Source organism: Scomber japonicus, chromosome 1, assembly GCF_027409825.1.
Source record: "Scomber japonicus isolate fScoJap1 chromosome 1, fScoJap1.pri, whole genome shotgun sequence".
NCBI lineage: Eukaryota > Metazoa > Chordata > Actinopteri > Scombriformes > Scombridae > Scomber > Scomber japonicus.
In genome coordinates this window covers 9523278-9551072 of record NC_070578.1, presented here as the reverse complement: position 1 = coordinate 9551072, position 27795 = coordinate 9523278, and the positions used below count along the sequence as shown (strand labels likewise).

Here is a 27795-nt window from a genome sequence, read left to right as displayed (position 1 = left end):
GTGATATATATTAAAGATACTATATACAAAAACAATAAAGACATTTTTCGGTAGCACGTAGAGAACAAAGTGTCCATGGCTTTCAGTTTTAAATCTGTATCTGAAGGAAATATTGTCTGTGCACATTATAAAAACACGCTCACACGACATTAAAAAAACAAAAACAAAACAGCATACTGCTTTGGCTGATATAAATAAGTGTTTTTTTAAAAGAGGAGCAACAGGATGATGTGGAGGGAGTATTGCTTTCACGTTGGACTCAGGCGTTTTAAACCCTGAGAAGGATCAGCAATGAATAAGTGACACCCAGAAACACTTCACTGCTGTAATCTTGCACTTTTTCATTCTTCTGTGTGCTGCGTCCCACTGAATAAGAAAATGACAGAGTGCACTGAAATTGGACCCATAATTTTAAAATGATTCATATTTATAAAGTACCACTGAAGATTTTCTGAGATGATTCTGACAGACACAGAATATTCAGACCAATGTTGCTCCACCCTTCTCAAACATCTGCCTCCCTAACAAAACAATAAACAAAAACAGAGATAATTTAAAGAAAACTAACAGAACACGTCAATAAAATCCACATTTCATTTGCATAACAGTGTCCATCTTTGTGTTTGCCTTGATGCTGTGTTGTCATGTGACTGCTAGGCTCTATGTAACCCAGCTGTCCATTCGCATTCGTTTGACTGTGGGACTCTCCCTGCCCTCTGACCGGCTCACAGGGAGTAAGTGGAAGTCCGGCCGCTGCTGCTGCTGCTGCTCGTCTCGGTCGCTGCCGCCTTCGTGGGAGCTGCAGGAGGAGCTGACGCTGTCTGCAGGAGATCTCCCCATCTCTGCTCTGGTGGATGAGGAGGAAGAGGAGTGATGATGAGGAGCAGAGCCATGAGGCTGGGTCATGTAACCTGAGTGGCTGAGGTGGTCGCGGGGTGGGGAGATTGGCTCGGCTTTAATGTTGATGTTGTGGTTGGTGTTGAGGCAGAGGTTGGAGCTTGCAGACCTTAAGGTGAGCAGAAAGAGGGGATTGTTTCAGGCTATTAATTTGGAATGAAGGCGCCATCTAGTGATGAAACTACTGTAACTGCTCTGTTGACAGAAACTTCTCTCTGGTTGATTAATACTGAAACTTTTCCTGTGGTAGAAAATAACAAAGAACATTTAACTAAGTCCTGTTATAGTTTTGAGGTATTTGTCCTTGACTACTTTTTACTGCACTGCACAAAAATTAGCGACTGAAGTTTCAAGTAACGAATTTTATACACGAAACAGATTATGAGCTTTCAAAATGTTATGGATTTGAATAGATTTGACTACAAAGTAGTACATAAAATTCTTCTTAGGACTGAGGCATTAGCAATAATAAGTATTTTTACTTTTAATACTTTAAGTACATTTTGCTAAAGGCTTTGACTAGTGATTTTCCATATTTTTTCTTTTTGTCAACAAATCTCATTTGCAGAGCCGAACAAAGAGTACTTTGATCCCATGTACAAGTATACTGTGAGCTTCTCTAAAATGTGTACAAACTGACATGCTTTTTGGACAACAGAGATCCACAGCACAGATGAATAAAATATATTAGTGGAGTATTTTGTGTGGACATTGTGGTATTGTTGGTACTTGTAACTTAAGTAAAGGTCAGTGTGTAGTCTCCATAAATCGTCAATAACATGCTAATCCTGCTATAGGTCCAGTTTATTACTTAAGTCATTAACATTTGTCTTCATCACCAAGTCACATCTCAAACAACAAACTCTTCTGAAAAAAGTCTTTGAGGTTTTGTCCGCCCCAATAATTTTATGACTTACAAATAAATTACATCTTGTATACATTTGGAATCAACTTTAACGTACTGTGAGGGGTTCAAATTGATTCATCAGCTGTGTCAGGAACTTACCCCAGTGCGCCCAGCTGGTGTTGCTGCCATGCTGCCATGGAGCCCAAAGAGGGACCTGTAGGGGAGCTGAAGCCTGACAAGTCAGCACTGTTCAGGGAGTAATCTGATGAGGTATGAAACAAACATCATTAGATTGATACATCATAAAAACCATTACATTCAAAGATACTGATTTTCATGATAAAATATAATCAGTGTAACAATGTCTTTCCATTTGTGGTTTAATCCTAAAAATGTCTGAACTCACACTACCGTAGATGTATTTCAGTTATATGGTGGATATTTTATACTTGTTATTGTGATTGTGTTGTTATGTAATTTGAAATTTAACAACACATAAATAATAACACATAAATTAATAATTAAATTGAGCAATACAAAGCTATATAATGGCTATAATGATCCCTCAGGGGTAAGACTGTTTTCAAAATATACTGAGCTAATGACAGCAAGACCATGCAAACAGTTATAATATTCAGGTACCATTGTTGTAGACAGAGCTGATACCGGTGTAGACCAGACTCTGATGAGGCAGACTGGGTGTGTTGATGGAGACCACTGGAGTGGACAGAGGCTGGTTGGACTGACTGCTGCTCAGCCTCTGGTTACTCTGAAAGCAGATCATAAAAAATAATGACAGTCACTAAAATGATCCATTAGATTTCATGTAAAAACAGTCTTTACTTGGTGAGCTGCAATGCCCCTTTCAGCCACATGATGTCAGTATGAACTGAGAAATATTACACATGAACCCGGAGTCTTCCTACAGCCAGTAAAAGCAGAGTCTGTGAAAGCTCAACTTCATATATGGTTATTTACTGCACTGTGAATTGAAATTTAACTTGCCTTTTTACTTTTCCTCAACCTGCCTCATGTAGGACTCATACATTATTACTAATATATATACACATCCCACATTTCCTAGAATGCTAGGCAGTGCACCTGAACATGCTGGAATTCAGCATTCTGTCCAGGAAAATGTGACTCTTTAGTAATACAAAAAATCATTTCCAAAACCCTGCAAATCCATTTTTAAGACAATGAGCTCAGCATGTCAAGTTTGTGAAACACGTATTGTATGAAATGAAAAAACGTTTTATTATCCAAAAGCAATCTTACCCTTAAAACCCTTACCCTTAAACTTGCTTTAATTTTGTTCTGTTTTGCAAGATTTGCAAGTGTTGTACCTTTCAACAACCTAAATGTACATTTACCTGTTTTAACAATTAAAGCAATTAACAAACCATCAAATGCCAGCAGGTGAACAATTCTTTAACAGACAGAAACTAAAGTGGTCTGGAAAGATTCTCACAGCCTGGCTGGCAAAACTACTAATAATCAAACTGGTTGGCTAAATAATTTGACACATTTCTAAGAGTAATTAAAAGTTTGAGGCTGCTGGCATTCCAGTCTGATAATGTCAGCAATGACATCACCCTAAATGAGGTCATCCACTGCTGAGTGCACACGCATACACACACATGCAAACATGCAAACATAAACACATACATATTGTAGGTGGGCTAACCAAGCGATATATATCTAAAACTAACCTGTTCTGTAAACTTGCACTGTGTTATGTGTAGTGTCCCTGTCACTATGAGTAACAAGAACCAAGGTAACATGCTCGTGCTGGTAAACACATATAAGCATGTGACACAATGCAGACCTGTTCAGTTTTTTCTGGGTCTTCCTTTAAAGAAATTCAATGTACACATTTAAAAGATTTACAAATTTGAGAATGAAAAGCACACACACAGTACACAAAGCATACTGCACAAAACTTTGCATGCCTACATATGCAATAAAAGAGGAAGTGAACGGCAGTTTCAAAATGATCTAAGCAAGGAGTTGCTGACTGACCACAACTTATCATGTTTGACTGCAGAGTACGGAAAGCAGAAATAAACACATGTCGTCATCTGAGTAGCTACGGTCCTCCTCTGCTTGGTTTGAACATGGTGGAAACATTGACACGCTATTGTTTCTGTTTTGTTGAATGTTACAGCTTCATACCAAATGTCACCTCATAAAAGCTGGAATTTAACACTCTCAGACCACTGAAAAGGACCTTGTTTTCTGCTCTTGCGCACATGTCAGCCACCCAAATCTCAACCCATTTAACCCTAAACTAGTACATTATGTGGTATAAAATCTGTTATCACGAAAATTTCAAGACCTGATGATATCCTGACTAAGACATGATGCAGTATCATGCATTATTTGTCACCAAATGATCATATGAGAAGGAACATTGGTCCAAAATTATGAGAGATTATAGTGATTAGCAAACAAATCATCAAATCTGGATTCATTTCTGCTGAGGAAATGTTAACTGTCATGTGTGGGATGAAGGCTGTTCATCTTTAATTTCTCCATCTGAAATCTAGTCACGCAGCATTTAATTGATACTAATGACATTTCTTTTAACTTTTCTTTCATGCGGGTGAAGTTTTTTCAGGTGGAATGTATACACTTATAAATAATTATACAGTGTGTCCCTAAAGGCTGAAGGCACACATTATTAATGTTCACAACACAAATCAGAAATTCTGTCCTTTTACTGATGGATCACTGTGAGCTGTAAAAATCCCCTGGATCCAACTGCCAGCAGAATAATGGAGCCGCCTGGTCACCATGAAAAAAAGAGCGTCTCCACTTCCATTGTTTGCTAATCGTTACATCATGTTTGAGCATAGTGTGGGAGGGAAGGGCAACAGTAAGAGAGTTAAGGGCGAATCAATAACTTCAATAAGCCGGCACAGCTGCTGAACGTAGAATCTGAAGAAAGAGAAACTGGCACAGGAAGCTCCGTGCCAGCAGTGTGGATGAGCTGTCAGCCTGCTTGAAATATCAGCTGGAAAAACAAATGTCCTTTTGCGTGATGATGTTTCCAAAACAAGATTTCTGCAACTGTCACAGAAATACATACTGTATTATCACTTGTACTTTCTTAAGATAGAGGCATTTTTTACATTCTGTGAAACACACTTATTTTATGCTGAAATCTTGACATCGATACCACTCTCATGCCTGTAAAAAATTAGAGACTGAACTAGACCATTATCTGGTTACAATAATGCCAACTCCACACATTTCTAACAGCAATTAGAAGTGATAACGTGTAAATTCTCTAAATAAGGCAAACAAGTCCTTGCGGAGATCGATCGGCTCTTGTCCTCGTTTATGAGGAACAATGATTTCATTTGCGAAACCCACCAACCATCTGGTCCAGATGGTGTCACACCAATTGTTCTGAAAACTTGCAGACCAACTCTGTGGTAATTTGCATCATCTATTTACCCTGCTCTTGTCCAACATCCCTCAGGCTTGGAACATATCATGTACTCGTCTGGCTCCTAATAAACCTCCGACTCTGAAAGCACTGAAAAACTTAAAGCTTGTGTATTTTTATACAGTTATCCTTGAGCAGCCGAGAACTGCAACACTTGCTAAGTCAGCTAGAACATGCTAAAAAAAGGGTTTCAAGTCACAGATGTTTTTATTGCATTGTAATATATTATAATAATATGCAATTTAATGCTTAGACATGGACGACTGCCTAAGAACAACTTTACACATGAGTGATAAAGTGGTAGCTGTGTGTCCGACAGCTGGTTTGGAAGAATATCTGCCTTCTAGTGGCTACTAACCAATAACCCCACCTTCCACATTACATGTCTAAGAGAAGAATGTTAAATAATGCAGGATCTTCCTCACTGTAATTAACCTTTTAAAGATAACCTTTGTAAGCAACTTAACACTCACCACACACTCTCACTCACCAGTGTTTGCATCATTCCTTTGGACTGGGGTATGACCACTCGGAGGTCAGTTTTGCGGCTGGTGGGGGCCAGGCTGTTGCCTGGAGGTGGGAGAGGAGGAGATTTGGGCGGTATGATCTTCCCCAGGCTGTTTCCACCAGATGAGCCCACATAGCCATTCACTAAACACAGAAAATGAGGAACACAAGGAGAATTTAGGAGTGATGGTGACAAAATCACAAGAAGAACTGAATGACAAGTTAACTGACTGATTGGATGGAGAGTATAAGCACATGTACATGGTCAAAGAGGTCTGTATGTGTCATTTGCTTTTCACATGACGCCATCTTGACAAAGAATGTTCGCCAGAGATATTTCCAGAACCTCAGAAGTCTTTTATTTTAGTAAAAAGCACAGTGTACCCAGCAGAAGTCTAGAAATATTTGGAAAGTGCTTTAAAAACAGCCGCATGTATCAGATCCATTAAACCAACCTGTCCACTACCAGGCTCTGACTGGAGAATAGAAGCTATATATTATACAAGAGATAACTATGAATAATTGATATTTTCTTGCTCTTGACATTACATAATGGGTGTGTTCATATGAGACACGCTGTTCTGGGAGGGAGCGCACGAAGATGACAGGGAGGATAGGCTACAGGACGGACAGTTTGTTGCAAAGGTTGAAGACCAGAGAAAAAGCAGATGAATTGTAAAAAAAAAAAGTTTAAAAAAACAAAACATGACACTGAGGTGCATCCAGAAACAGTGGATTTGTCCGCTGTCCCTCCAATTTTAGCTTTTTAGTTGAAAGTATTCAAACATGATGTGAAATAGTCACTTTCACTCCAAAAGTAATTATCATCAAACAGCAACTCAAAGCCTTTAGTGGATGAGTGAGTGAGTAACAAATTAATTTCAGGTTTGTTGTTTTTAACCTTGAAATTAATATGATCAAATTATTCACACTGTAATATACAGACTGTAAAAGCACACACAGCTAAGTCCAGAGTTTTAGGAAATGAAAACCTGCAGTGTTCCTAACTAAAAAGCATGATGTTCATTTATTAAAATGCATTTGCATTGATTCCTTATTTCAAATGTTTAAATCCATATGTCAGTTTATTATTTTCACATGATTAATATGACAAATAACCTGCTGTTTTGTCAGGATGGAAAGGTCTGCTTGACTGTGAGTGATAGAGTCATAAAAAAGTTAATTTCAAAGCCTTGTTTCAGAAACATTTATCCTCTAAAAGCATACAGCTTATAGTATTCCTCAAACAGGTACATTCACCTGCATGCATCAGGTCCTCTGTCATCTGAGTGTAGAGTGCATGTGTGCAAAGCGTGACTATTTCGTGATAAGTTATAATGGTTCTGTGTGGTTGCCATCACCACTCAAACACGCTTTTCCTCCTGTTCCTACAGTTGGATGTTTAAGCTTCACTGAATAGAATGGTGTTCTAATGTGGACAAAATTTGTGTAAAACATACTCTGCCTGTATAAACAAATGCAAAGTAGAGCAGAAGGTTGATGTTGAGAGCGATATAAACCTGGATCCAAGCGGACAGAGGTGAGCAAACCTCAGAAAGTGAAGACGACAGCTGCACTTCATTAGTCCAAAACAAACAGTAGTGACCTCTTACAGACATAAAAAAACCCCACCACAATATCTGATCACTTTGCAAGACCAAAAAATGAGCGGACAGGAACATATATCTTTTTATATTTATATTTTCAATCATCTTTTTATGTCATTCCACCTATTTTTTAATTTCCTCAAACACCAGCTTAACCACTCCAACTGCATCGCTTTTATAAACTTTCAATATATAAAAAGTGCTATTAAGATTTTATTAGTAATAAATGCTCAGATAATCTTTCTTCCATCTGGAGTTGACCTACAGGCTTATAAATATGTTAGAATCATTTCTTTCTGCTTCATGATCTCACCATGAATCCCACTGCTGAATTTATTTAAAGCTTATATTTTTAAATAAAAGTATGAAACAATAGTATAATAATATGTATATGAATCACTTTTTACTTATATGCTCATAACTGTCAGGCCTGCGACCGGGACAAGGCCAGTCTTTAAGAAGATTTCCGAATAGTAATAGACTTCCTGGCCTGAACTGTTTCCAATATGGAGAATGAACATGACCATAGACTTCAAGCCACAGACAGAGAGAGAGAGAGAGAGAGAGAGAGAGAGAGAGAGAGAGAGAGAGAGCGAGAGAGAGAGAGAGAGAGAGAGAGAGAGAGAGAGAGAGAGAGAGAGAGAGAGAGAGAGAGAGAGAGAGAGAGAGAGAGGTTATGGCAGGTAAACCCCCATCAGAGAGGATGCTGGGTACAGAGCTGGTGTAGTCCAGAGCCTTGGAGCGATGTGAAGTTTGTAGTGAAGAAGTGTGATGTGTGTAGGCAGACAGGATGTTCAAGGGACTGTCAGCTTTCATCCTTTTTTGTGTACATCAGCCTGGGCAGAGGAGTGGAGCCTTAATTCTCCAACCAGTCCTACTTTTAAAGAGAATGAGAGGAGAGGAGCTGATTTGATTGGCTGTTATTTAAGCCAGCTCCAACTCCAAATGCTGGTAGTCTATCCTCCTGTTAATGATGCATCCTGCTCCAATGTTAACATCAACGCAGTAAGGCTGACCTCGCCAAACCAGCCGTCTATTACATTCTATTTTTTTTTAGGAGGATCAGCTACACCGAAATTTCTAGATGACCAAGATATGAAGCAAGCAGTAGCTGAGAGGTCAAAGGTCAGATTATTTGCTGTGCAAATAGAATCACCACATGAGGAGAAGTGGTAAAAACAATTTTTTAGCCACTAGATCAGCTCTCTGAAGCAACGCTGAATAATTTAATATAGCTGCTGCAAGTTCATTTTACAATTTCTCTCTTAATAAAAATGTTATTGTTGGAGGTTTGTTGGTGCACAATAACTTCAACTGCATACTGAAGTATATTTGGCTCTAGAGTAAAGTTTTGGTTTTTAGACCAGGGGAAGTGGTGGTTTACCTCCTGTGTTTCTACAGTGTGATAGAAGTGGCAGACATGTGCATTAGTCTGCACGACATAAATCACTGTACAGTGTGTGTACATGTGTCAGTGTGTGTCAGTATGACTCCTAAGAGATACATACCAACTGCTCCTGATCCATTTTGCAGAGCAAGATCTGAACTGCCCTGCAGGCCACCTGAGGATAAACACACACAAACACATACAGCTTGTTACTTGAGATGTCTTTTTTGTTTTTTACAAGTTTGTGTTCTGTAATAATTTTCTCATCTCATTTCTATCATTGTCTGTTTTTCTGCTATATCTCTGGACTTTAACTGAAAATAATATGCTATCACTCAGTACATGGAAGAATATTCACAGAGAAAGCTCAAAACACTAAAAACTGATATGTCTCATTAAAATAGGAGGTTGGTGATTTTAAAATTGCATGTGCTTGTCAGTGACTTCATTCTTGTGCATTAGTGCACATGACATGTACATGTGTGTCTTTTCTCCCCAGCTTTGGACCATAAGTATTACAGTCCAAATGTCCTACAGAACTTTTGTTTCTCCTATAATTTCAAGTCGGATTAAGTCAAACACCTTACACGATATATTAAAAGCAGAACTTTCACTGTTCATACAGTAAAAGTTTACATGGTCAAAGCATCGTGTTTCTTATGAGTGAGTTTAATTTCCTCAGCGCTCAGTTTGACGATTTGTTTAGATAAAGAAAAAGCAAGGGAAATATCATATTGCATGCCCTGACCTTGCAATATTAATCATGTCTGACACGTACACACACTCACACACACACATGCACATACAGACCTGTGTTTCCAGTGCTGGGAGATCTTTGTGGAGAGTTTATGTTTCTGTGGAGGTGTGTGTGTGGAGAGGAGAGGATCCCACTGTCAGCAAGAGCTGCTGTGGCTGCAGCCAGAGCCTGGGAGGTCGCACCTCCGCCTCCACCTCCCCCTCCTGCACCGGGGCTGTATGCCATGCTGCCAGGAGCTACGTGCATGAAGTTCTGTTGTGGGGGGACTGTGGACTGGAGGGAGAGTGCAAGACAAAGGCACCTTAACATGAGAGCTTGGATCACTACCAGAATCAGCAACGCTGTGGTTTTTGATCTTTTATTTTGTCTCCAGCTTTATTTCTATGTTTGTTTGAGCAGTTACCTCACCGAGGGGGTCATGTTTATGATAACCGACTGACTGACTGACTGGCTGACTGACTGACTCAAGATTTTTTTGCCAAAACAACAAAAAGAGACAGATGAAAAGATCCCATCACAACCAGTAAAGATTCAAGAGTCTCTCATGAGAATTTAAAAAGTAATAATTATAATGAGACATGTGATTTAATTAAGCAAGGCTTTGTTCTATGTCTGCTGAGCTGCTCAGTGCTGTACTTGGTGCAAAGTGATGTGTGTAATTGTATAAGTATAAAACATAGAGAAGCTGACATTTTTAAGACAATCGAGGCCTGTCATCTTCCGTAGATTAATAAAAGATGAGAAGTGACAACATTCAACTACATGAACGCAACTTACAATTTTATGACTCCTCATCATATGGTCAAACTCCTCATTAATCTTCTTGTATTTCTCCTCAGTACTGGGGGTGAGAACGTAGGAGGAATCGGCGTCGGGGCTGTCGCAGCCTCTGTGCTCTTTCTTGTTGAGTGCCTGTGGATGACAAAACCACAGCGAGGAGGCGTTAGGTTTACAAAGACTGATTAAAAAGTATAAATTAAAACTGCAGAAACAGTCTTACGGTGGTCTGTAGTTGGCATTCATTAGAAAACCACATTTTCCCAGAGAGAGTGCTAAAGTGACTACACAGAGCAGAGATTTAAACAGAAATTGAACTTGCGTGTTTTTACTTTATAGCACATTATAAATCACAATATATGAGCTGTAATACAGTAGAGAGTACACACAGCACAGCTTTAACACACATCAGTCAAGTGTATTTTCACAGAGGTTTGTTACAAAGTAAAAACAGAACAGAACAAGGTTTCCACTAAGAGTCAAGCTGTTTAAGTTTGAAACACAGTAAGAATAATTCATTAGTGCCAGATAATACCATTTGTCCATGTCACAAGCTGAGGTATTGCAGAACACAGGATGTGCATGGCTCTGGCTGCTCCCTATCTAATATGTGGTTGAAGAGCAGGAAGGACAAACAACCACTGACAAGACTAGAAACCACTTTCTGATTCTCAAGAGGTTAAATATCCCACAACACTACAGGCCTGTGAATGAAATCCAAGAAAGCTCTTTGCTGTGATTCTCAAACCAGTATGGATGTAAAAACTTGTTTACTCCACCTTAAATGTATAGTCACTTTACAACAACAATATAAAACATTACAGAGAGAGTGAATATCGGACTTACATTAATCTGAACACAAAATGGACCAAAAATGGGCATGGTCACGATAACTACTTTTGGATGTGCACAGTGAAGCCAATGTGACATGAATAGCCTCTTAGTTGCTAATGTGAAGTGTGGCAATATTGAGGTCAAAAAAATGATCAAGGTCATGTCCATGTATCATACAATAAGTCGATATATAGACATGATGATGATGTCGATAATTAAGTTATTGTACAATAAGTCAGTGTAATTATTGTGACAGGCCTAACTACAAATGAAGACTAATCTTGCTCTGCATCTGCTTGATCCCTCGCTGCTCTTGCTGCTCAATCATTCATCTACTGCACAAAGAACCAGACAATCAGGATGATACTGGATGGGGAGAAATGGTCAAAGTGTTCTTGAGCAAGATATTAAACTACTTACTTTATAATTCTATATACATTTGTTGTACTTTGAGAAATTAAGGAATGTTTTACATTTGATGAGACATGTGATAAATGTGTTTTATTCAAATATCTGGCTTTACTATTCTTAATTTTCTTAAGTGACAATCTGTTTGCCTGAATAGTCTTTATAGCAGCGTGACAGACAAAAAGCTGGTCTGAGAAGTACTCACATTAACAGGCGAGTTCTTCACGAGAGATGCTGCCCTACATCCCACACTAACTCATCCATATTCACAGCAGCCTTTTAAACATAATGGATTGAAGTAAGCAGATATTTTATAGCTAGCCTGAAACAATGCCGGGTTTGGTTGGGTGTTTATAGAGGTGCAGGGTGCATAGACAGGGAAATAAAAGGCAAAAGAGCTGGCTGGTAATGTATCCCTGAGCACCACAGAGAATAAGCCGTCAAATGAGATTCATTAGCACAAACTCCTCTGTCTGTTGAGGATCATGTTACTGTCAGCGGCATGGCTCTGCAGCTCTGCAGAAAAGCGGTCGTGGTAAAGAAAACCCTGCTTTGAAGAAGGAGAGAAAGCCAGAACTTAACCATACAGTGTGGGATTGTAAGCCTCCAGCTACACACAACAGATATTACTACCACTGACCCACTAAAGTGTGTTGGAAGTTTGACATCCAGGAATTGGAACAGAAAAAAAGACAAACTGAAAGCATGTCAGTTTGCCAAGTCTGGATCTTAAGATGAGAAGTATGTTTAGCTTCACAGTTTAAAAAAAAGAAGGAAAAAAATAGACTACAGTGAATGAGGGAGATGTTTGTTCATGAGGTTTTGTGTGTGAATGTCTACATGTTTCTAAAAGAGTGTTAATAGGAACACAATTTGGACCTAAAGGTTTAATACAAGACTTGTTGGCTTGGTCTCACTTGATTTTAGGATTAGGTAAAATCAGGGTAAAGTTTGTGTTTATGCATGTAGTTGTGGAGATGGAAATGGGTGGGGCTCGGAAATCTATCCAAAAGTTATTGAGATATTTCAGTCTGGATGAAAGCCATAAGTCAATCAACACTGTCTTCTAAAAATATTATTACAAAACATAATGATTCACTTCAAACATTCAAATTCAAAATGTCTAATACACCATATTAACTTTTTAATGTGTAGGCTATGTATAGTTCAGAAAGATTGAGTGGTTTAGAAATGGATGAATAGATTGATGGATGGATGTTAATTTACAACACCTGGACCTTTATAGAGGATATAGTTTAAAAGAAAAATCAAATCATACCAACATCCGCACAAGCCTGCCCTATGACATCACTCTTCTGGTATCCATCATCTCATCTCTGCTCCTCATTACATTACACATCATAGCGTGAAAAAGACAGACTGACAGACCGACGCACCAGCCAGCTGACTGTCTGTCCACCACATGTCCTCCACATTCCCAGACACTTGTACTTATTAGAAGCTTTAAACACACAGTCGCAAGTCTATTTTCACCACCAGCCTAAAAGTCTACTTTACTGTAACAACTGGTGACCACTTAAAGAAGTCACACCCTCGATTCCTGCTTGATTCAATGGCTGCTTATTTCAACACCGTGATAAAAGTTGAGCAGGACAGTTTAAAATGCCAAAGGATGCACGCGCTGTGGGCTCAGTCTGCTTGTTTTTGAACAATTATGCCAATTTGTCTAATTATGGAAGGACACATTATGGTACGTTATGTGATAAACCATGCAGCAGTGCCAATTATTCATTATTAGTCAAAATAACAGGTGGGAAATGGAGTTATTAAAATATGGAAAAATCTGAGTAGAGTACAAGGTGACACACATTGTACTCATAAAAAAGACTCCTACGTTTCTTACGTAGTGAAAAGTAGAGTGAAAACACAGTTGTGCAAGTCGTATGTTTACGACATTCTTGCAGAACACCTGCAAAAGCTTTGGCTCCATTAGCAGCAACAGTTGCTTGGAAAAATATTAGTCATATCATTCAAGAGAAAAGACGTTAGAGGGACGTGTTTGGGGTTACAAAAGTTACTGTTTAACATTCATTACTTGCATGCTCTGCAGTATCAAGTATCTGTTTTATGACAATAAGCTTACTGCAGGAAGGTAAGGTGATGTATAACCTGCTGCAGAGATACCACATACAAATCTGCTAACACTGGTATGTGTCTGTGTAAACAGTGAGCACTGTAGAGCTGTTTAAATATTCATCACTGCTTTCAAGTGGCACAATTTGCCTGTTATGTGAAAATAAACTCAGGCATAGAGCCTCCACTCATATTAGGTTTAAATGACCAGTGCCAGTGTCCAGTCTGTGCCAATTGCTACATCTCTAGCAGAAAAAGATGTAGAGATGTAGGACTGATCACAAACCTGCTGTCTGATTGCAATCATAACCTGCAAAAAACATTGTGGTGAATGTACATGCGAGACCTGGGAGTACATCGTAAATATGAGGGTAAGTTGACACAAGTCCAAACGCCGCTCTCAAGCAAGACTTTCAGCGTATAATGACTCAGCAATCATTATTAATGATGTGGGGAGAAATGAGCTAAACTATGGCAGATGGAAAGTGCTCCGTTGCTCACTGTCAGGAGTTTGTTACTCTTCAATCATACTCTGATTCAGGTGTGAACTTTGCTCGACCTTACAAATGAAGGGGAGGGAGGAGGACAGCTGTTACATATCATGTGTGATCACTTCAGTTTCTTTAAATGTTTTGCACAATCTCCAGGTAGTTTATCTTCAATTTCAGCCCATTTGATCCATGCGATTTGTTTGAATGTGCACTCCCTTTCAGATGTTGTCATACATCAGTTTGAGGGCAGAGCGGGACACAGAGTAGAGGGTCTAGTGGGATTTGATCCAAGGCCCACAGGGCTATAAGTGGCTCCACAGATGCTGGTTTAAACCACTACATCATGTCTGGGCACTGACAACTATCTTAAAATGTCTGTTAGAGGATCTGAGAGTGTGTGCCTTCTTATCATCTCAAATGTCAAAGTCGGCTTTAGTGGATCTCCGAAGGCATCTGGATCATTGCCACCACGAGGCACGAGCTGCAACGTTAAGCATCTTAACATGTGAGGGTGATGTCTTGTTGCTGTTATGACTGAATCAAAGATAAAATAAGGCGACCTCTTTCCCCCGGAGTGAGTCTTTTCCAGTCGGGTGGTGGCCCTGTAGGCTAAGAATAGGGCAGGCACGGGAGGGGCATCAATGTGATTTGACACATCTCAGCTCACACACTTTCAAAGGTCTGTTCAGACACAGTTTCCATAGGTTGTTTCTTTTTTTTTAAGAAGCATCCAATCATACATGACTTGAACTACAATCAAGTTCTTGTTCTGTAAGCCACAGTGTCAGGTTTCACTGTATTGTAGTTTTCACTCTCTGTTATGGTTCTCATTCATCTCTGGGCTCCGCAGGCTGAAATGACTGCACTGCATATCTTGGACGGCTGCTCTGTTGTTGTTGAAACTCAACTCTGCTGCACACAAACCTGTCTCATTATTATGACAAAAGTAATCTGTCAGTTAGATTAGCTGACCAGTTAGGACTTTGTAGTTGTTTTAGCTGGCAGACCCATGCAGCTATCAGGTTTTTTTTTTTTTTTAATAAGTCTATCTGGCTTCCACCTTCATCTCAGGTTGACATTAAAATGTTATCTTGTCCACAAGGAGTTAGATTTAAAAAAGCACTGTTTTTGCTTAAAATTAAATCTATTGTAGATTTAAATAATTTTTTTTGACAGCACCCTGTACATGAGGGTTCTCCGGGGGTGTAGAATTTTAGTACTGACTGATAATGATACAACAGTATCATAGATAGTTAAATAGCTTGGAGGCCAACATTATTAGCCATTGCTCAGCCCCATATCTGCAATTTGAGCACTACCTTGGTATCTCGTTGCCTCCATATGTTACTCCATGTCTCTGTATGCTACTCTACCCTGTGATATGAATCTCAGGGTAATGTACAGAGTGCTGAGGTTACAGGACTACATGTTGCCACACCCCCCATTATTCTATAATGCAAGACACAACACTCTAAATGTGTGGCAGCTGCTAATGAATTTCACTTTCCAAGTGACTAGCTATGTTTTCCATGTGGAAGATAGATTTTAACAGCTCGATGGGTTCTCCCACATTGAATGTTGTAATGGGACACGAAGATTAAAAGAACAGCTCATAACCCACTCAGATTGATACCACCCTTGTGCCTACGCTGTGAACATGAAGCTACCGCTAGATGCCAGAAGCTGCTTAGCTTACTGTAGCACAAAGACTGGAAACAGGGAAACAGCTAGCCTGGCCAAAGTTAACAATATCTTCCTACCAGTATCACTAATTAACATGTTATAACATGTTTTTTTAATCTACACAAAAAACCTAAATGGAAATACAGCATATTGTGCTTTTGTGGTGAGTTATGTGTTTGTATGTATTTCTTGGCTGCTACCACACAGATATGACACTGATAACAACAATCCTCTCATTTAACCCTCAGCAGGAAAGCAAATGAGGGTATTTCCCAAAACAGGGCTAGTCCTTAGAACCTTTAATGATTAACAGCTAACCCAATGTGGGCTTGTTGACAAAAAGGGAAAATAAATGTAGTATCAATGTTCTTCAGCTATACAGTATGATGTTACCCAGTCAATAGTGCAACAGGGCAGTTAACAGCATGTCTCCCTGTATTGCTGGCTCTCAGATGTCAGTCAATTGCTGCCATGGAAAACACCCACCCAGGGGACTGAAAGTGAAAAAAAAACTATGCACAATAGCTGCAGTATCATTATGGTTTATATTTCCTGTCCACAAAAAGTGAGAAGAATTCTCATTCCAGTAAGACTTTACTTAAACAGTCCAATACCAAATACAGCAAAAAGACACAGAGTATTCTGGGTGAGGTCAACTACATGTTCAGATGGTCTGTGTGTGACAAAGAAACTTGTGAGCTGTTTGTGTCAGAGAGATAATCATCAGCAAACAGCATGTTCCATGAAACAAAGACAATGATTCCAAAGAAGCTTTCCGCCAATCCCCACCAGACCCCTCCCGACATGGGAAGTCTGTTGCAGCCGGCAGGGTATTACTTTACACATAGTCAAATATCATGTCTAAATGTTGCAAATAGCCTGACCGATATGTAAAAGAGCAACCTCTCACTTTCCAAGCTTTGTTTTAACCCTGGCTTGTCTGTCGGCGTGACATTTGCGGGGAAAAACAAATAAGGCCTAAAAGCAGGCAAATCAAGCCCAGCTAATAGCTTGCAGAGCTGAGACAGGTGTGTTTGTGGTTTACAGCAGAACATACGGAGGATTATGCTATTTAGAATCATAATGGGCAATACTGATGATGCCTATAACAACCAACACTATCACTGCATCTAAGAGGATGTTGTGGTATTCAGAGAGACTTTACCGTTTGTCATGCATGTTCCTGTTTATCTCTAAGGTTGTGCTCGCTTTAGGTTTGACTTTTTTTCTTGTCGGTCCTGCAACGGTCTGATTCCCCCCGCTGACAAAAAAAGTTAACAGTACTTGTGGAGGTCAGACTGTAATTTTTACTCTTAAGATAAATGACACTGAGTGAAGAAAGAAAGCAGCTGGAAAACATGCCAGGACTCTGCTGACACAAACTTTAACACTAAAGCTGCTCTCTTTTACAGTGAGGGGGAAGAGGTATTTTGAAAATAAACACAGAGTAAGTTTGGGAAGTTTAGCTTCCTTTATATTCGACAGTTTGCAGTCGTTATAGCACTGCTGGCTGTCTGTGTGTGCAGTGGGGTGGGTGGGTGCAGTAAATTCAGCTCTCAGCAAGACAAACACGCATTAGAGGCTTACATAAACAGCCAGAACGTGAGTCACGATGACCATTCATTTTTAATGGCAGCAGCAATGAGTACGTGCTATGGGAGACAGGACAGGGCTGCTCAGGGACCATGATGCAACACTGCTGGCTTCACCACAGTGATGACGCCGTAGGACCCAACAGAACGGGTGGATAGCTGAAACTGATTCTGATAAAAACATAAAATATTGTTTATGATGTTCAGCAAACCACACAGGCCACAATTTGGTCACATTACTCTTTCTGACTAGAAAATTATCACCCAAACCATCTTTGTCACCAATAGACAAATAGTTTCATACATTCTTAGTATTATCTAAAGCTGGACGACCAACCTTTAAATAGTTTTTATAATATGTTTTTGCTATTGCGTGCAAATTCATGATGTGAATATTGGTGAAGTCCATTTTGGTATGAGCTGTGCTAAAAATCACTGTGTGTCACTTTCTGAGTAAACAGAACAAGAAACGCTTAAAGTCTGACGAGGCAGAAACACTTCACCATTATGTAAGTGTTCGTCTTTTCACCCACTCAACAAACACGTCTGGCACATTTAGACATTAAGCCATCAAGCATTAAAGCTTGTTCTTTTTTTTCCCCTCACTTTTTGCCTGTTGTAAAAATTACTCAATACACTTTAACTAGACAATAGTGTACGCCTGCATACCATGACACAGCTACTTACCAGAGAACCATGGGGGTTTTACCAAACCTCTTGCCACATATTGGGTAAGTTGGCCATCTTGCCAAATTTAGTCATGATTAAAACCCCCAAAATTCATATTGTGCCTACAGTCTTCTACTGCTTTGGATCTTCTCATTTTATTATAATTAGTTATTATTATCTAATTTTATGATCCTATTGTTCTTTTCCAAGGATGTCCAAACTATTCCATAAAGGGCCATGTAGCTGCAGGTTTTCATTTTTTTCAACCAAGCACGAGCACACCAGGCTCGACTCATTTAACTGATCTTAGTCTTCAAACAGTTGATTGGTTGAATCGTGTGCTCCTGATTTGGACATGCCTGTCGTATACCATGTCAGTCAGCATGCAATTACTCCACTGCCTTAATTACTACACAACCAGTATCACCTACTGTACATTAGTCCTTGTGCAAGGGTATTTATTCTATGATTTTCAATGTCAACAGTGAATGTCTTACAGGATATGCTAATTTAAAGCCATAATGGAAAACAGCAACATCTCTGTTCATCTGCCTCTGCTACATTAAATCGAGTTTAGTTTTATTGTGTTTCCACTGATGGAGCAAAACATCTGAAAAGTTTGAAATATTTCACATATTCTATTGTAAAACAAGAAAAAAAAGGAAGTAGGACAGTATTGCAGGCAGCTGAAGTTCTGCTGAATCCTCTGCTGCTACTCTTTCTAGGAATTAATCTTTCTAAAAACATGAACTGCAATCAATTCCTTTCTCAATCCTCTGGCAGTGTCAGAGCCTTCAAAACAAATGCCACGGGATTTTAATCCATGATGAGAAAGAGAAGAATCCAAGAGTGCATCCGCCATAATACAGTGTTTATTACAGTGTTGAGATCTCTATCACTCTTGTGCCTTCTTGCTGATTATTTCCTCTCGTTCATTGTCTGCTTCTCCTCCCCTGTTTCCATTTCCATTTCTGTCTTTTCTGCAAGCTGTCAATGTCCAAAATGAAGTTCACTTACAAATTCACAGGGCATAAACACAATCTTTTGAACTATCAAATGACAAAAACAACTAAATATTATATCTTTTCTATTTCATGAGAATTGCCAAACAGGCAGTTAGATGTAATGCATATTTGCATTTAACAACCCTGTTTAAACTAAGTGCAACTGTAGAATAAGCTTCAAAGGACGACCCACCACAAGAAACAAGATGAAAGAAGTTCATGTTTTCTCTGCACAAACAGGCTCCTGCATAAGTCTGTGCCGACGACCATATTTGGTCAAGTCAAAACTCTCTCTCAACGTCAACACTAGCACTGACATGATGGCCTGATAGAGACTAGCGTTTGTCTCCACTGGACAAAATCCCACCGATTTGACACCACCACTCACCTCGACAATGTCCGAGTTGGTTCTGCTCTCGTGCGGTTCATTGTACTCAGTGTATTTCAGTAGGACTTTGTCCATGTCGGTGCTGGCATACTGGAACAGCTTGTTGGAGCTGTTGAAGATGATGAGGGCGATTTCACAGTCACACAGAACGCTGAGCTCGTAGGCCTTCTTCATTAGACCAAACTTCCTCTTCATGAAAGTCACCTGGAAAAACAGAAACCAAAGATCAGTCTAGTTTACCATCTGCTCTGGTCCCCTGATATCAATAGATGAGGGAAAAACAACATGGAGAGCATGACTAAGATAAACTGAGAGTCGTCATACAACTCAGTCCCTGTTCAGAGCCACTTTTTGGACAGAACAACAAGCAGCAGGGAGTTAAAAAACAGATGAGGCAATTCTTTCTTTTTGGGATTTGCCAGTGTTCTGGTTTTACAAAATACCTTTGGCAGTGCTAAAGCTGTGTAGTTTCACATGCGACCACATCTTTAAATTATTGTGACAGTAAAATCAGTTGCTCATTAGCATATTATTCCAGTTTTTCTCATCATTTTCTATTTCTCAAAGCATAATCTGAGCTGGAGGCAAAGGAGGCAAAATCCTCCTCAATTCAACAAAAACATTTGCTGTGAACTAAGGTGAGGAGCTTCTTCTTTCATCATTACACGCTTTTAAGCTGTACAGAGAGCTACTGACAGTGAGCAAATGAACACAACACATAGCAGTAGTGTGAGCTACAGACAGGATCACCTGATCCTGACACTGAAATACACAAAGTCAGGAGTCTAGAGAGATAAAAGATGATGATACAACATGTGTCTCTGTCACACAGAATAGGAGAAGGACGGAGGGGAGGCAAAGAGGCAGGTTCCTGTGGGGTACCTAAAATTTAATTCGCTAAAGAGGGTTGCATAATCTGGAAATTGGCTTCAACTGGAATTCCACTGATTTAGTGGATGGGAAATGTGTGAGAGGGAAATGGGAACATAAGTCATGTTTTCCACTCCCTTAAAGGTCACATATTATGCAAAATGCACTTTTTCATGTCTTTTCAACATAAATACATGTGCCTGGTGTGTCTAGACACCCCCAAATTATGAGAAAAGACTATCTTCTCTCTTTTTCTCCTGATCCATCTTTCAGTATGTGTGCAAAAACACTGCTTAAATTTGGCTCCCTTTATAATGTCAAGGATTCCGTTGGACATAAGACATTCTTAGGCAGCCCTTCAGCAGGCTGATGGTTCCCACCCAGTGAAAATGTATTGAATCAAATGTTGGAACTGAATCAAAGTTCTGTTGTTTACTGCACCAACACAACGGTCTTTATATCCTCCTATCATCTGAGAAAGTGACGACCTCTTGAATTCACTTTATTTTGGATAGAAAGGTCCCCAAAATGAGTGTGACCTCAACGTTTGACGCTCAGTTTAGCCTGTTGAACCTGGCATTAGCATGTCACGCGGATAATACAGCTAGCAATGTTGGACTAATTTAATATTCAAAGATAGTGAGGAGAAACTGTGTGAACATTAAGTCTCATTTGAAGCCAACTAAATAAAGACAGTAGTAGGTTGGATGGTGGTAACTGTTTTTTCGTGTTGCTTTTTGTAGAACTTCGAACTGTAGTGTTAGCTCTGCTAGCTTACTTGTTGTACGTTAGTCGTGACCCACACTGGTAACATTATGTGTGTTGCTGCAGTAACATTATGTAAATGTATTTGACAGACATACCATGAAGGTAACAAAACTCATGTGAAAAATAAATGGTCACACTGCAGTAATTCCTTTGCTTGGCAACGTTGTGTGACTTTGATTAGCACCCAGCAGCCAACTAAATATAAAGCTGTAGTGGCCCGCTGTGGGAGTGTGTGTAAAGTCAAGAGGAGGCTAATACATCCACTTAGCATTACCGCAACACTAACAGTGATACTACTGCAGCTCCATTGCAGTTGCAGTATGAATATGAATACTATCACCAGCCCCGGTCTCTCCTGTTGTGGTCAGATAATCTTACATTGTATCATGCCTGGAAAGTGACCAAGAGAGGGCTTGGAAACACATTTGCATAGACACGAAAACAGTCCATCCAGAACAGGACTGAAACAGAGTGGTATAGAAACATGTTAGAATACATAATCTCAAAGGTATTTTCAGCAAAAAAACTTAAAAGACATGTTTTGGGGGACAACAGAGACCTATAATAACTTGTTCAAAAGGAACATATGCAACCTTTAATTATTACAATGAAAGATTTCAGACTTAAGCAATCATATTTCCAGAATATTCACAGTAAACGCACACATAACTCACAGATCACATGATGATCATACTCTCTCATCCCATTTTTGGTGTGTAGTTAACTGCAAGTGAGTCATCTGTATTCATGTGGCTACGTCTTTCTTCCATGACTTCTGGGATACTGAATCTTTCATCACATATCTAGAACCTTCCTTTGACTCTCACTCTGTACTCCTCCTAGATTTCCAGCAATCTGGAGTATCAGGTGTATTTCTTGTAGTCCTGCTTCATGTTCTTACATTTCCACATGGTCACAGTTACTGTAGCTCTGCAGCTCAGCCGCTATCCTACTGTTGGCCACTGAGAGGTTTCTCATTCTTCTTGCTTACTGTTACTGACATGAAACATAATTGTAACAGGGATGATAACTGCTTCTAAAAACAGTCCAGCGAGGCACAGTAATTTGCATTCTGAGTAGATATGTATTCAATCCACAGCTGATTGACAAATGTTTTTTCCATATTCAGTGTTTCCAAAGGTTTGAGCTGGTAGTCTGCCAAATCTTGCATTTCACTGAGGGAAGTCTAAATTATCCTGTAAACATGAGCTGGAACAGGGGGTTGGGAAGAGCTGGAATCTCCTCATGAGTCTGTACAGTGGTTAAGCAACACTGTCTATACTTAAGAAGAAAAACACTCACTAGTCTCCCATATTTTTCCACTCTTCTTTCTCTTAAATTCCTTTGTACCTTGGTCCTGTGCATCTCATTATTTTCCATGGCACTATCCCCACTATCACTTGTTATTCACTGGTCACAGGAATAACGCCTTAAATCAAGTCAACAGTAAGTGACTTAGCCAATTGTACTTACTCCAGCTTTGGCATCACTAGAACACAGATGATAGGCTTATAAAAACATGTGTCTTTGCGGATTAAGGGGTTTTGATAAAGTGGAGGATTCATTCTCATACATTGTAGACAAACAAAACTCAAAAATGATCTTTGAATTTAACTGAATTTACAATCAGTAATAACCTTGTTGGTTGTTGGAGTGGGATTGATACTGACATATGCATAAGCAAGATGTAGGTTTGGTTTTAACTTAGATATTTTTGTCAGATAGCCCAAATAATTATATATAAATGTTCTCTATCACTCGTCTCTCTTTCAAAGGTACACACATACACACATAAAGAGCCTGACTCTGCAAAATGTTTACTGAATATGCACTGGCTGACTTGCACCAAGCTGATTTTCTGATTTTCACATTTTATTCTATTGATAGACTGTAAATCTGAGACCAAAATTAATGTTTAATACATATCAAAGACTCTCAATAAATGTTACAATAAAATACAGTGTAGAAACCTGTATGTAATGTGCTGCTCTGTGCCTCGCTGCTGTAAAGTTTTTAAAGCTCACCTGAGATTATGTCTTTCTTTCAGTTTGTGGATTTGGGCGACACAACTCAAGAGTTTCATGAGCTTTAAATCATCTGAAAAACTTCATTCAACTCCTAAACTTACAGCTAGATCTTTCACTATGACATAAGAGCTCACCTTAGAGGATTGTAATAAAATGATGTCTGACAGTCACAAAGAGATCAGTTGGACAATCTGTGGCTAGTTTAGTTTCTAAATAATGTTCATGTCTAAATAACACATGTGCAAAAAAGGACCAGATGCCTTAATTGCTTTTGGGAGGAATTTTCAGCAACAGTAATAAAGTTGTTAAAGTTGTGTAATTAGACAGCTTGTCTTCAATGCGTAGTTTTTATGGTGAGGGATCCCAGATCATCAAGTTGAGTATCCCCCATATCCTGCTCTTTCACTCTTTATCATAATAGCACACTTTTTTGCAGACCACACACAAACCTGGCAACTCTGCAGAGATCTTACTGTTAACATTACATGGACTTTAAGCATCTAGATTGTTTGATATCAGTAAAAATATTAGTAGGAACCATCCAGCAACACCTTGATATACCGTCCATAGCCATATCTACGCCACGCACACAAGGGATTCATTGTTTATTGTGAAGCGGTCACAGATTGCAACAGAGCAACGGAGCAAGAAGGAGCACTTGCTGTTACCACCAGTAATTACTGGGGTTGCCAAATCAACCAGGACTGAAATCTTATGGATTATATATATATATATATATATATTAAATGTTGGCCATATTTCCTGGAAAGCTGACATGTTGGAGAAACATTGGACAATACACAGAACGTAAAATGTAGGCTATACAAGCCAAAGTATTTCAGATGTTGGTTTAAATGTGTGGAACCTGGTGACTTCCAGCTGCTCCCTACTTGAAGGCTTTTACCAATGAAACTGTAGAGAGAACCATTACATGCATGAAAGCACTGCGGCTTTTTTATAGTTTATAGCACAGAAAGCCAGATAGGGACACATAAGATCTTTAACAAGTCATTTAGTGTCCTATTTGGTCATGAAGCTATATTTTACTTGAAGCATTTTTACATTTTACTGATGGTGCTGATATGATGTCACTCGCTTTCAGTGCAGTTCCATTTTTTCTTTTTTTTTCAGACATGTCTGAGGAGCCAAGATGTTCCTGTAACATCACATGTTCCAGTGAGGGAGCAAAGGCTGCTTCTGATTGCCAACCACGTTGATGTTTTTGCATTAAATGCCTGCATCTCAACAACAAGATGAGATGAAAGTGAAAAGAGGAGGTGGCAGTTGCAGTTTTCACAGTTAGCAAAGAGGTTGTTGTCGTTTTTTCTTTGCAGTTGCCACTTGATACATGATATTTGTCATTGTATTAATTATTTAATTATTTCTTTAGCATGAAGCACAAATAGTCTTCTGTGCAAAGAGATAACAAAGAACTACCTTGTTCCTCTATGACAATTTATGTGCTACTAACTGGGATATCATTGGTATCTTTCCACTACATTATTGTCAGTTGTATAGCATATAGTGCTTAGCATGTAATAGTGTGATCATTTGAAAAAGAGGAATACCAGCTTAAACTTTTGATACGCATGATGCGCTTGGCAGACAAAGTGAGAACACAAACCAACTTCTCAAAATAGCGTACAAGAACCTAAATATACAGCTGGCTCCAGTGATAGCACACCCTGACAGCCGAGGTAGTGTCTATCTAAAAAATGCTTCAGCCAAGACAACCAAACATCAAATATAAACATCATCCCAGATATTTATTTTCCAGCCACATCCCTATTTCCAGCGCCTGCGTCTTCCTTCCAGACAGGCTGGTATTTGTTGTGCCGTTGGGGGTGATATATATAGAGGAGACAGACAGAGAGGGATTCCAGTGGGCAGCGGTGTGGCTGCACGAGGAGACGGCGAGGAGAGAAGGCCACTGTGTGTCCCTAACACTGACCCGCCCTGCTAATGACAGGGTGCCGTCCGGACCCAACTAACCCCAAATTACTGCCCTCGCCACCAGCTGTGACCACTGCACTCTCAAATGTAAAACGACAGAGGAATCTTTGGGAGTTATTCGGATTGCAAACATAAAGGATGCATAGACGGTTCCTAGAGGGACTCCTTCACAAAGTGTTCTTAAACCTATCAATATCAAACATTTGGTCGATAATGAACTAACTTAGCTTGTTAGACCTTTTGGATCTTGAAATAAACACAGTGTATTCCTCATTGTTGGAGCAGATTCCAAACATGAACGCTTAGATGATCATGAAACTTAAAAAAAGAAAACTGCAGCTAAACGTTGGGTCCCACAGCAGAAATATACAGTATGTTTGTGAATGGAAGTATGTAAACATTCATCATTGCAATTACCTGGAGTCACACCATATTCAGCATTGTTGTCTTTAACCCATATGTTGTCCACAGAGAACATGCACAGCTTCTTCTATAGGGGATGTGCTCCTTATATGGCTCATAACAATCTTTAATTGTGAGACCGACCTTGACTCCTGAGGCCTCTTTCCTCTACCAGTATTGACAGCGCCCATAATAGAATTAGTACAGCAAGCTAATAGGCTGCATGGCTTATATTACTGTACTGTAAATGGCTTTAATAGAACTAAACAGACACTGACCTGTCGATTCCTCTCATCGACAATCCGAGTGATCTGTATCTTCTTCCTCCCCATTGCCAAAACAACTTCCACTAACGGCTGAAAGGAGAATATCAGTGGGTTCCAGGTGGTTGAGAGTTCAAGAGACAATCCTTAACGCATAGTCCCACTGGCAGCTCTGTTACTCCAGCATCAGCTTGGCATGGCTTCCTGAAAGAGAGCGAGAAAGAGAGTCAGTTTCTGCTGGATAGAGGAACATTTGCACAAAGCACTTCAACAGATGAACAATTTCTCAACAGAAATCATTTAATAAAATTGTCATAGATTGCTTCCATTTTTGGTACCCAAAGTGAGGTTGTTAACAAGATACAGGGTGATATTAAGTAATTCAAGTCAGTATTTGGACACAACATCTTTCAAGAGATGGATAGTAATTGATAAAAAGAGAACATTTATACAGTTTGATCTGGACTGTAAACTGGAGACATACTTGTTTTCCTAATCATTTCAAATAGTTATGTGCCAAAGATTACTGCACTAAAGACTATAACACTGCCCTCTATGTCTGCACAGTTATACCTGAGGGGTCATTCCTGTAATCAGTCATTGGGCTTCCCTGTCTTATTTGCTTTTTTCTTGCACATTTGGTATTTGCAAGTTCTCCTGCCCTGCATTCTTTGTCAATACTAATTCCACTATTCTGGTCAGGAAACAGCTGCTTTTCCCTTTCAGGTTCTTCCAAATGACTTTTTGGCCTCAGAACTCTTTTGTTTGGAAATTGACCAATGGATCGGCATCAAACACATCAAGACACAAGAGTGCACAAAGTGAGAAAGAACATGAGTCTTAAATCTAGTTAAATCCTTGTTCCCCCTCTTATTTTCCCACGCACCTTGTCTAGCCGGCTCCAAACTCTATTCCACAACAGCTCTCCTTCATGTGCACCAACATGAAAATTCAGCCCCTGCAGGTCCTGAGTGAACTCGTTTCTCTTTTCTCCCGTTTCTCTCCTCCTGCAGGAGTGCCCACCTGCTTTGCTGCGTCCCTCCTTGCCTCAGCCTCTGTGTTTCTGAGCCCTGCCTTTCCCCAGAGCTTCTTAGCTCTTTCCTAATCTCATCTGATCTGGGAGGAGGCAGAGAGTGAGGCGAAGCCAGGCTTTATCCTAACCCTCCCTGGATTACTGCAGCATGTGGAGCCCAGAGCTGAGCCACCAAACCCCCACTGCAGACCCAGTTCACAGGGTTGGGAGATGGCACAAATGCATTTGTCATTCAGCAGTGAAAATTCATCGCTGATATTTCCTGATTTGAATGACCTCTATAGTTGATAAAAGATTATACAAGTAAAGCTATTCATCTAAATGCCCCTTACAGCAAATAAATGAAGAGAAAATAAAATTAAATACAAAATCCCTTCTCCTATTTGAGTGATTGAAGAGCTTCCAATTGAAAATGCGCTGCCTCCTCATGTTTCATACTTTCCATCTTTCATCCCTGATCATTTAAAAGCTACGTTACATGTAATACCAATTGATTGCACACTATCATCTAACCATTCTAGTTCACAACCAGCCCAGATCCCAGCTGGCCATGCCAAGTCAGCTCAGGATACTCACTGTAACAGACAAAGACTCCTCGCATTTTTGGGATTTAAAGGGCACAAGGATTTATCTGTTTTACAATCTGGATGATTTGATGGCAAGACACAAATATTTTTGAAAAGAAAAAGGGGGGGGGGGTTCTTTTCATCACTCTCCTGTGTGGTTATTTTCATAAGAAAAAAATAAAGATGACAGACTCTTATCTTTGTTGTCTGTGTTTTGAGCGGTAGTTTATCTTCAATGCTAAGTGCTCTGGATTAGTTAGAAAAGCCCTTAAAAAAAGCACACAGCACTTTTTAAAAAACCCATCTCAATTGATTTTAATGACAATAGCTGAAGTGCATCAAAACTACCTCCACTTATGCCAGGATGAAAAAACTGATACAGCCTCAACAATTATTTATAATATTAAGAATATTATATTATGGTTATAATATTAAGATCTGATGTCCCAAGATGTCTTACTGCTGCTGACAGATCTTTATATCTTCAAGTTTTTAACAGTAGTCTTTCTGTTAGGTA

General features: G+C 39.5%; 1 protein-coding gene across 1 annotated transcript; it reads right to left on the bottom strand.

The window, feature by feature from the left end:
- On the bottom strand, positions 1 to 25748 carry LOC128355624 (myocyte-specific enhancer factor 2A-like). Its single transcript, XM_053315944.1, has 9 exons — positions 25695 to 25748; positions 19397 to 19600; positions 10234 to 10368; positions 9510 to 9729; positions 8821 to 8874; positions 5689 to 5849; positions 2387 to 2513; positions 1904 to 2006; positions 1 to 1006 (listed from the first exon to the last, which is right to left on the bottom strand). Exons 1-9 carry the CDS (start codon positions 25746 to 25748, stop codon positions 661 to 663), a joined length of 1404 nt encoding a protein of 467 aa, XP_053171919.1. The 3' UTR covers positions 1 to 660.
- Positions 25749 to 27795: the final 2047 nt, after the last annotated feature.

Coding starts and splice junctions, on each gene's coding strand:
- LOC128355624 (XM_053315944.1), bottom strand. CDS start 25,748: ATGGGGAGGAAGAAGATACAGATCACTCGGATTGTCGATGAGAGGAAT. Junction 9,730..10,233: donor TGATGAGGAGTCATAAAATT/GTAAGTTGCGTT, acceptor CTCTCCCTCCAG/TCCACAGTCCCCCCACAACA. Junction 1,007..1,903: donor CACCAGCTGGGCGCACTGGG/GTAAGTTCCTGA, acceptor GCTCACCTTAAG/GTCTGCAAGCTCCAACCTCT.